Raw genomic sequence first — 11,678 nt, 5'->3', positions numbered from 1 at the left:
TTTGTCTTGCTTACATATATTCACATATATATCATGAATATAAATATATTTCGTTTAGGCTATAATCCAAATATTGCTCCAAAATATAGAAATTTCCCTTATGCTCAATGGTGCTCTAAATTTAAAATATTTGTTGAATCTAGAAATATTGACTTATGGGAAGTTATTGATTGTGCTTATATTGTGCCCACATTGGAGAAATCCAAGTGGAGCAATCATGATAAAAAAAATGTTTACAATAAACAAGCTTTTGTTAGAATTTTTGCTTAATGCTTTTGACTCATCCTTTTCTAACAAATTTGTTCATTTTGATAGTGCTTACAAACTTTGAAAATTTATTGAAGCACATCAAGGGGACTTGGAGGCAATCCGACAAGCTTTAGAGGATTCTTCTTCAAGTTCATGTGGAGCATCATGCACACGGCCACAAGAGGATAATTCTTGTGTAGTAAGCGGTTCCGATTCCGGTAATGATTTATCTATTGATGAACTCGCTTGTGCATATGAGAAATTATCGCATGCCTACACTAAATTGCAAAATAATTTTATTGATCTCAAAAGCAAGCATGTTAGTTTAAAATCCGATCATGAGAAGCTAGCCTCCAATTTTGATATCATTTCTCAAGAAAATATTGCTCTTAAAGAAATTAATGATATGTTAAAATTGGAAAATGAAAAACTAACTTCATCCATTTCTAGCTTAACTCATGCTAATAAAGATGCCATGTTAGAAGTAGAATGCATTAGAAATGAATTTAATTTTTTTAAGAATAACCATACATGCTCTACTTCTATTATCAATGATGTTGTGATCAATAATAAATTGAATCTTGTGAATAACCGCATATCATGCTTAGATTCAACTTTTAACACATGCATTGATAATCATAAGAAACTTATGGACAAGTGTGCTAAATCTAGTGCTATAACTTATAAATCACCTACACACTATGCACACTTGTATAACAAAGTTTACAAGTGCTCCATTTGTGATCGTAAAGACCATTTAGCTAAATTTAGCACATTATAAGTTTACAAGTGCTCTTTAATTTCATCTTGTACGAAGGAGGAAAAAATCAAAAAAAATTATTGCAGAGAAGCTCACTTCAAACGTGTATTGGAAGGATATAGTGATAGTTGTCGGTCTTATATTAGAATGAGACCGAGTGCCTTTTTTAAACTTGCTGAAGTAATGAAAGAAAATGGTTTATTAGATGATTCCAGACATGTTGAAGTCGAAGAACAGCTCGCTATGTTCCTAAGTATACCAGGGCATAAAACTAAAAATAGAATAATAAGGACTGAGTTCATAAGATCGGGAGAAACAGTGAGTAGGTATTTCAATAAAGTCCTACAAGCAATGAATAGGTTACGTGATCGCTATATGAAGCAAGCTCCAAATGAAGTTTCTGCAGAGATTGCAAACAACCAAAATTATTTTCCTTACTTCAAGGTAAAAATAATACATACACCTCAACATCTGTTTTAAGTGAATATGTATTTTATTGAATATTTTTTAACTTGTATTTTTTATAGGATTGTATTGGTATGATAGATGGCACACACGTTGACGTAGTATTACCCAGTAACCTAGTTGCCCGTTTTAGAGGGAGAAAAGGTATGACACAAAACGTCCTAGCAACATGCACCCCTAATAAACTATTCACCTATGTCCTAGCAGGGTGGGAGGGAGCAGCAAATGACTATAGGATATTAGAAGACGCTTTGTCGAGACCACAGCCTTACGGGCTTCGAGTTTATGATGGTATTAATTCTTACTTGTTCACATTTAAAAAAATATTTAAATACTTGTCAATAGTGTGATATGAAGATACTGTTCTATTTAATGTAGGTAAATATTACCTATATGACGCTGGATACACCACAATGCCAGGCTTCATATCCCCATACCGCGGTGTACGATATCATTTAAAAGAGCACATTGGTAGGACACCAAAGAATAGAAAAGAGTTATTCAATTTAAGGCATTCCTCTTTAAGATCAAAAATTGAATGCATATTTGGTATATTGAAGAACCGGTTTAAAATACTATCGATGAAGCCAAATTATCCATTTCCCACATAAGTGGACATTGTACTAGCGTGTACCGTGTTACACAATTTCATTGCTATAGAAGATCCAAATGATGATATTTTAAATAAAAATGTAGAAATTAATGAAGATAATGGGGAAGTGACAAATGAAGATGACTCAAGTGTGGTGGATTATACTCAAACTAGGACACAGAGAGAGGATCGAGATGAAAGAAATGAATGGAAGGAGCTACGAGATCAAATTGCTTGGGCGATGTGGGTGGATTATTGTGCAAAGTATAATGGTGGTAACACAATGGAAAGTGGATTAGCTTAATGTGATGTTTGTTCTATCTCGATGTAATAAGTTGTATTATTTTCTTACAGTTCGCAACTATCCATTTTAATGTTTCTTAGAATGTACTAAACATTACTACGATTATCATCTTCTCTCTTTTCATGTTGTTTCTATACATGTAGGCGTTTCATATATTCCTTTTCTAACGTAAATTGCTAAATGCATGCATATTATATATTAATTTAGATTTCTTTAATAATAATGTCTACTTGTTCAATATATATTAGGTATGGCTAACAATCAGGCAGATAAGCAGCCCCTGCCTTCTCATTCTAATGCTCCGCCAAATCCAACTGCTAACATAAACTTGAACTTCACGCATGTTCAACCACAACCTTTCTCTTCACCCCATCATACATTCTCACCATTCTCACTATATGATGTCAATTATGGTGGAATGACACAGCAACCAATGTCATACGTGAGCATGTTAATCAGTCCATAAGGTTTGCTATTTCCCACAGCCAGTTCTCAAAGTAGTGGACCTAATCAATTTTCACCAAACACTGGTGATTCAGCAGAGAAGGTTATTCATGACGTTGATGGTGAGGAGCACACTTCACCAATGAAAAAAGGGAAAAAAAATTAAGCTCATAAGAAATCGGTCCTAGGGACAAGGTTAAACTCAAGAGGTGTGGCTAATAAGTTTTGGCTTCCAAGCACAATGACGTTCTCATTCCTTATCTTACAGAATTAGCATTAGATGGGCTAAAGCCAGACAAGAACTTCAAGGCAGAAGCTTATAAAATAGCAGCGATGAAAATCAACATGCAATTCAGGACTAATTTCACTCATATACATGTCATTAACCACTTGAAATGCTTGAGAAACAAATTCAATGACATGAAGGCTTGATTAACCACTTGAAATGCTTGAGAAACAAATTCAATGACATGAAGGCTTGCCTTGATATAAGTGGAGCTAGGTGGGATGAAATAAATAAAATGATTACACTGGATGACGAAACCTTGAAATCGTGGTCTCAGGTATAACATTCAGCATCTATATTGTCATTATTAATTAATACATTTGGTTCACAACTTATGATTATTTGTTATTGCAGGACAAATCCAAATCTAAGTTCAAAGCGTACATAAACAAACCCCTACCTCACTTCAAAAATTTACAAGTGATCATGGGTGATGACCAAGCTAAGGGTGAATTTGTTAGAACTGTGTATGCTAACATTGGGTCTAGTACATCCATACCTATTCCTGAAGATGATAGTGAAATTCCAGAGGAGAGTGAAACTACACCACAATCTGATTCTTGTAACCAACAACAACCGACTAGATGTAAGTCTAAGAGTAAAGACAACATGAATTCATCTTCTAACAAGAAACCTAAAAAATCAAATCGTGAAGAGGAAATGTTATGTGCCTTTGTTGACTCAATGTCTCAGTTAATGAGAAATCAACATATTGTTCATTGGACTGAGCAGTTGGCTGCAGCGTTGAAGGAACATAGGAATGAATATTCTGAGGAATTTCTGGATAGGATTTTAGATCACTTATATGACAATGAACGTGAAGCTAGAAGGTTTTTCATAAAAGTCAAGGAAGGTTAGCAGAGGTACATTACCAACCTGATTAACGACCAAGGTTGGTCTGTTAACTAATTTGCTCGGTTTGGATTACATGTTGATGGAGCATTTTGTTGTGCACGCGTATATGTTGTTGCGCATATATCGTTTTATTATTTGCAAACTATTAATGTTGCAATACTTCTTATTATAAAAATGCTATGACATAATGTAATTAATGAATTGGTACTTTTTAACTTTTGATGCAGGTAAGTATGGATAGGCATGACCAATGAGTTCTTAATGTTGCTCCTTTGCTTTTTTAGCTCTTTGGCTTTGGGTTTTTTTGCCATCAGGTCGTGGAGCTTGTGTAGCTCCTTGCCTTTGGGTTTGTGGCTGTTATTTGGAGCTTGTGTAGCTCCTCAATCTCTTTGGGTTTGTTGTTATTTTGTTTTGAGCTTGTGTAGCTCATTGCCTTTGGGTTATATGAGGTTTTGTTTTGAGCTTGTGTAGCTCCTTGCTCTTGGGTTTGTGACTGTTATATGGAGCTTTTGTAGCTCCTTGGTCTTGGGTTTGTGGCTGTTATTTGGAGCTTGTGTAGCTCCAATTGCTTGGGTTTGTTGCTGTTTTGTTCTGAGCTTGTGTAGCTCCTGTGAATTAGGTTTGCTGGTGTTTTGTTTGGAGCTTGTGTACCTCCTTGCTGCTGGGTTTGTTGCTATTTTGTTTGGAGTTTGTGTAGCTCCTTGTTGCTAGGTTTATTGCTGTTTTGTTCTGAGCTTGTGTAGCTCCTGTGAATTAGGTTTACTGCTGTTTTGTTTGGAACTTGTGTACCTCCTTGCTGCTGGGTTTGCTGCTGTTTTGTTTGGAGCTTGTGTAGCTCCTTGCTGCTGGGTTTGTTGTTGTTTTGTTCTGAGCTTCTGTAGCTCCTGTGAATTGGGTTTGTTGCTGTTTTGTTTGGAGCTTGTGTAGCTCATTGCCTTTGGGTTTGTTGTTGTTTTCGCTGGAGCTTGGGTTGCTTTGTTGCCTTTGGGTTTGTTGCTATTTTGTTTCTGAGCTTGTGTAGCTATGTAGGCTGCTATGTGGGAGCTGTTTTGTTTTTCCTTGCCTGTGGGTTACTTGTTGTTTTGTTTTGAGCTTGTGTAGCTCCTTGCAGTTGATATTTGGCAATGATGATGATTAGCATTTACTGAGAATGTAATCTAACTTACATTGTTTATTATATTCAGATGAGGCAAAAGGGGATGAGATTGCAGCCTACATTGAATTGACAATGTCTAGGCGAGGCAATTCATCCTTATAATGCAATCTGTAATAAAGATGTAAGTTATAGGTGGGGCAATCAATTATGACAAGTTGATCTATTACTGAGCCATACAATATCAATTAGAATTTATACCCAATTCCAAAAACAGTTTTTATTACAACCTCAATAGTTTTTGCAAGTACAAGTACATGACATGCAGTTTGTAATAATTAAAATAATACAAAAAATTACTAATAAAATTAATGAAATTTTCCAAGCTACTAGTTGATTTTCGACAAGTCTCAATTCTTTCTTCAGCCTCTTTGATTGCAAAATATATTTATCTTCGTACTTATTTTCTTTGACATATTAGCTTCCTTGGTTGCTTGGGTCTCCTCTTTCATCAGCCCATTCGAAAAAATTGCATTCTTTATTTGGAAATTTTGCACACCCCCAATAATACCTTCCCTTATTTTTACCTTTCTTGCACACTTTCATTGGTGTTCGGAGATTGCAGTCGCAATAAACTTCATAATTTTGGTAGCACTCTTCTGATATCATATTGATGTCTAGGATCCAAATTGCAGACAATGGGAATTTATAAATTGCTGAGAAATGAGAATGCATGGATTAATTTGAGGCCTCAAGTTGAATTTATAGCCACTATGACCCTAAACTAGTCGTTGCTACAGTGTTATGTCTTTGAATTTTGAAGATGGTGGTAATAGCCGTTGCTACAGTGTTTTTTCTTTGAATTCTGGAGTTGGGGGAACTAGCCGTTGCTACAGTGATTTTGTGATGATCAGTGAGCTAGCCGTTGCTACAGTGTTAATCCCTAAAAAAATTTCATTCTGAACCAAACATGGTATTAGGAATTGGAGGGTTTCTATAAAAGTGAGATTTCATTCTGAACCAAACATGGTATTAGGAATTGGAGGGTTTCTATAAAAGTGAGATTCTTTTTTTCTTTGGGTGAAACAAACATAGAATGCAACAAAAATAGGATTCCATAAAACTAAAACTTGTCTATAAATTTTTTTTATGGATTAGGTTGGAATCCATAAATAAAATAGGATTCCTAATCCTATTCCTAGTCTCTATTGAACCAAACAGGCCCTTAGAGTTTTCCATCAGTAGCAAGAAATAATTTTTAGAATAAGGAATTTGTTTAAATTACTAAAGAAATACGAGTTTCTAATTTTATATTATTTTGCGGAGGTCCCACTTATTTAGATGTTCCAATTCAAAAGCACATTCCTAATGGCAAAAATACCAAATTGCTATCTTTTGTTTACCCTTAGTCAAAGTTTGGTATATATTATTTTTTGGGTAATATATTGATATATTATTTTTTCTCTGGCGACAAATAGATCTCAAATTGTGCCGGACCCAAATTTTCGGCGAAATTTCTCACGTGGTATAAACATGGCTGCCAGCGTGACTTCCAGCGTCATAAATCAGCTCTAATCCTAAACCCTAACCCCTAAATCTCCTTCCTCCTCCTCCTCCACCTCTCCCTCTCCACCCTTCTCTGCTCCAGGACAAGTCCGACGACTCAGCAATAGTGCGGAATTGAGTTTTTCGTCCGGTGGATCTGATCTATAGTTAGGGGGCAATACATACCAAAAGGTTCGAAGAAGGAAGGCGCAATTTCGTCTCTTTTTCTGCTCGGGCTGTCAAAAGGGTTCGAGCATATGATGATCAACCGGATAATGAAGAAGTATGGAAATCTCAATAGAGAGTCTTTCAATCCGCCGGAAGCTGTCAACAATGGGATGTGGGAGCTCCTTCCATTAGGGAAGGAAGCACAATTCTCTAACGCCTCTTTGACCTTCATCCTCTTCAAATCCTCCCTCAACTCTCAATGTGGTGAGCTTTAAAACCTTGAATTCTAGGTTTTTTATGGATAAGGGGATGATTTTGGATGGGATTGGTTGCAATTATTTGTCACTGGGAGCCACGCTGGCAGCCACGTTGGCATCACGTGAGGCGTCACGTGAAAAATTTCGTCAGAAATTTGAGTCCGGCCAAATTTGAGACTCGTTTGTTGTCGGAGAACAAATAATATACCAAAATGTCGCCGGCGAAAAAATAATATACCAGTATGTCACCGGATAAAAATATATACCAAATTGCCACCAAGGGTAAACAAAATATACCAATTTAGTATTTTTGCTCATTCCTAATTCAAGTTATTTTCTCAAATCCAGCAACTCAAAATATAGCTATTGTTTTTTATTATAAACTCAATATTTTCCTTTATATCTTAAACCTAACCAGGGTTCCTAATATACGCATGACACTTATCTTTGTGGCCGGCCCAGATGGCCTTTGTATTGGGCAGCAAGACAACTCATTTTTAATTTAATCTGTAGTCATCTTAATTAACCTGCCTAGATTTGTAAATTTGTGGCGTTAATTGGTTCGTCACATATTGTCATACATACCCCAGTATCTTAAGCTTTTCTATTTTGATTGATTTAAATTTCCATCCACCAAGTATTTCCCATTCAATATCCTCTACATTCACTCCAAGAACTAATATAATACATATTGCAACACTGGTCTATTACTGGACACCATCTTGAACCATTGACCCTCAGGATCACAATCTTGGTCGGCTTCACCAAGACAGCATTGATATGTCATGAGAGTATAGCCGTCTCTACCAACATCTAGGCACAAATCAGTCTCATTCATCGAGGAAATGTGCATTCTGGTGGCGGATATAAGATCCCATTTCATAGTAGTGTCAGGGCTGTAGTCTGAGAGTGTCACGTTGTAACCTGGACCAAAATCTCTCGCGAATAAGTTTGTTCCTTGAAGTTGGATCAATTTCTCCTTCGTGTACCTCCAGCCTTTCGCTGAGTCACAGGACCCTAAACTCAACTCTGATGACTCAGTCGGGTTTACACACATTCCAGATGTTGGATGGTAGAGTATAGTGTGAAGTGCGTGGTTGAGACCTGGACCTGCACCATGGAATCATATAATATTTGAGAAAATTCTATTAAGATTTAAGGATATAGGTATAAATTTGATGAATAATTATGCAGAAGCATACAAATTGCATAAGGTATCACCGAATTAGACGTTAGGACAACAAATACCTTGGAAGGGAGACCTCAGAGAAGCAATCCTGTCTAAGAAGGTTTGATTCCTTTTTCTCTCCCAGTTTAAACTGAAAACACCATAGAACTCCTCAGCATCGACTATGCCTTCTCTAAGATAATAACTTCCTTGCAAAGCCCAAAGTCCCCAGTCAACATCAAGTGCAGCTGCGGTAGCCAGAAAACATCCCAAGTATCGGTTGTCATTATTGTTCTCTCCCCTTTGATCGATTCCCCACTCGCTCATAAACAAGGGCCATCCATGACTTAATAAGAATCCTGCTCTGCTCATCACGCTGGAAATTACAGAACTACAAGCATCATTGGCATTCAAATTCCAGGTGTCACCATTGGTGAAACTGTACCAATGCATCTCATAGACCTCCTTGGTGGTAAATGACAGCTCGATTTTTTTATTCGAGAGGAAACTGAGGTCTGTGTCAAAGTCAAGTCCTGAAAGTATCACAAGAACATTGGGATTTGCCTTGTGCACTGCCTCGGCCCCCATTTGCATATACTTATACCAGTCTGGAACATTTTGTCTTGGACCTCTGAGCTCATTTCTTAGGCTCATGCCAACTACATTGTAGTCTTCTTTGAACATTTCTGCCATTTTAGTCAGCCCTGAGATCCAGTCTTTAGGGTTGAAGAATTCATCCCCGAAGAAGCCATCGCCATCATGGTAGTTGCAACACCAGCCTGGCTTGGTTATGTGATTGTCGAGTATCACCATTATATGGTTGCTTCCTAGGTTCGACACTACAGCCTGCGTGATGTTAAATCCACGTAAGCAAATAGGAAACAAATTAGCCCGATTGTCTTTCTTCTTTTTAGGGTCCCATATGGTACTGTTACATTCAACAGAAACTGAATAAATGTGAGTAGATTCTAATAAATCTCCATCATAGCATTGAAACAGCCAAGTCCAACTCAACTCCAATACTATAACTCAATTGTTAATGAAGTAAGCATGGCAACTTAACATGTCATAGACGAACAAACGCGCACCATAAGCAAGTGAGATAGCATGTGCACCTGAGGGAACCTAACGTATGTTCGATCAAGTATCCCACTTCATATATATTGTTACATTATCAGCTCCACTTTGAATCTCATTCCATGTTAACAGTCTTATTGCAAATAGAGTATTCAAATGTCCGTCGCTCTGATCTGAGATCCATTGGGTTCTGCAAACTTATGAAGCGAGAGGACATGGCTAATCTATTTGGACGAAAATTGACTAGAACAAATTCAATGTTAATTGACTCCTTACTTCAAGCAGATTTAGCCATTTTCCATCACAAGTCTTCTGCTAAATCTTATTTCATGACTTTATTAGAATAAACTCACATATTAATTAATTAAATAGAGGTGAGACGCTCTAAAAATCTTACTACCCATTTTTCGTTGATGACGCTTCCATCTTGATTGGTGTAAAGGACGAGGATGGAGAAGATGAAGCTGAAGAAGGACATGGATAAGGAGAAGCTCAAGTAGGAAAAGGCAAAGAAAGATGTTTTTCTTGATTTTCAAGGTTTTTGTTAATCAGATTTCAAGGTTTTTGTTTATCAGATTTGGAGATCTGGAGATACTAATAGTTGGAATTAATACATTTCTTGAAATTTGAGTTATATTATGTATACTGGTTATTTTGTCAAGCTGGTTTGATTTAGCGGCATATGGCCTGGTTATACTAAAGTTATTACTACCACTACGATAGTGAAAATTTGCAAGTAACTGATTCGGTGAAACATCGCTAATACATTGGATATCTTCAACTATAGATAATTTTATTGGAGTTTTCCATTTGCTATTTCCATGAAAAGCTACAATAAAGTACTGTTTTTATTGCTTGTTCGGTGGATATTATAATTTTTCTGCTGATTTATAATTCAGCATCCCCACCTTCCATGTTTAATTTTAAGTGCAATATCTGGCCGAATGCAGAGCATGTGTTTCAAAACCAATCAAGAATATATGCTCGTGTTGTACGTTTTCATGTTTTCTTATTCTGATAATCTATTTTTATTCTATGCTTATTTTATGTCTTCAGTAACGAATTAAGAGAAGCTTACTCTAGACTATATAACGTGAGGTAATTTATTGTTTTTTACGATAACAACGTGAGGATAAATATTAAACACTACAATTATGAAAACAAAAATGGAATTAAAATAATGATCCACTAAAAATTGCAAAATCTTAAAGTGAAAGAATATATTAATGAAGTTGTATTTTCTTCACATCTTTCGAACTCAACTACTAAAACAAATATATACTAGCAACTAATTTATTATTATTATTTAGGACAAAATTAAATCCGAGATCACAACTTCAGAGTGGCACATATATTGATCTGAGTATAGTTAGCAACAATTTTTACTACATAAAAATCAACATTAATTATTTGGATCCTTCTACACCCAAAAAAGTAAGACCTGTACTTTTTCTTAAACTCGTACACAGATGATTATGATTTAATTATTTCAAAATTTAATCAACATTTCTCATATCTAGCTTGTACTGGAATCATTCGAACTTTTCACTCAAACCAATTACCACAACCATTCACTAAACGAATACACCTCTCCCCTCCTTTTAGTATATGAGTTGTACGCTAGCCAGCTATATAGTTCCCATAAAGGGTAGAAAAAGAAAAAGAAGAAGAGTATCTCACCTTGAACGCTTGGATAAGTGTTTGATCCAGTATCCAATTATTGTATGTGTATATTCCGATGATGGACGCATTAAGGCCAAGCCGTCGAAGTGACTCATGGACGGTGATGGAACCGGATGGTTCCACGGAGGAATCAGCGACTAGGTAGGTTGGCCATGTTAGCCGGACACAGTTGAACCTCATCGAACCGATGGTCTTTGATATTTCATCCAATGGCCTCTTGTCGAGCCCCTCTGCCACCATAGTTTCCAAATGAGACGCCCAGTTGACGCATGCAAGCTTCACCCGTTGACCCGTGATCTCATCCACGATCCATCGGCCTGACGTTGAGAGAGGGAGAGCTGAGGCTGGCTGTGGAATTAGGGTCTGGAAAAGGATGGAGAAGAGGAGAGAGAGAGAAGAGTGAAAGAAAGAGGGCTTCATGGTTTAGGAACACTGTTGACCTGTGAGAACAAGACGAAGTGTGTATAAATAGTAGGACTTTCCCTCGATAAGATTCAAGCAATAAATGTAAAACATTTGAAATGGCATGGTTTTGGTTTGTTGACACGTGCCAATTTATTCTTAATCTTATCTTTCGCATTAACGGTACATGTATCTTTTTGTAGAAATAGCAAGTTGGCTAAATTAGTACTTACTATTCCTATGTTACATGTATCTTCTGTTAAATCTGAAGGAAATCGTGCTATGTCTACATGCATAATACACAACGGAAGACATGTATGTACAAAAATA

The 11,678-nt window shown here is 36.6% G+C and overlaps 1 protein-coding gene across 1 annotated transcript; it reads right to left on the bottom strand.

Annotated features, from left to right (window-relative positions):
* On the bottom strand, positions 7,590-11,587 carry LOC109824735. The gene is made up of 3 exons (XM_020391383.1): positions 10,944-11,587; positions 8,267-9,032; positions 7,590-8,128 (listed from the first exon to the last, which is right to left on the bottom strand). Exons 1-3 carry the CDS (start codon positions 11,364-11,366, stop codon positions 7,695-7,697), a joined length of 1,623 nt encoding a protein of 540 aa, XP_020246972.1. The 5' UTR covers positions 11,367-11,587; the 3' UTR covers positions 7,590-7,694.

The sequence above is a fragment of the Asparagus officinalis genome, chromosome 9 (assembly GCF_001876935.1).
Source record: "Asparagus officinalis chromosome 9, Aspof.V1, whole genome shotgun sequence".
In the NCBI taxonomy this organism is placed as follows: Eukaryota; Viridiplantae; Streptophyta; class Magnoliopsida; order Asparagales; family Asparagaceae; genus Asparagus; species Asparagus officinalis.
Note: the sequence above shows the minus strand (reverse complement) of the source record. Positions and strands in the feature narration are given on the sequence as shown.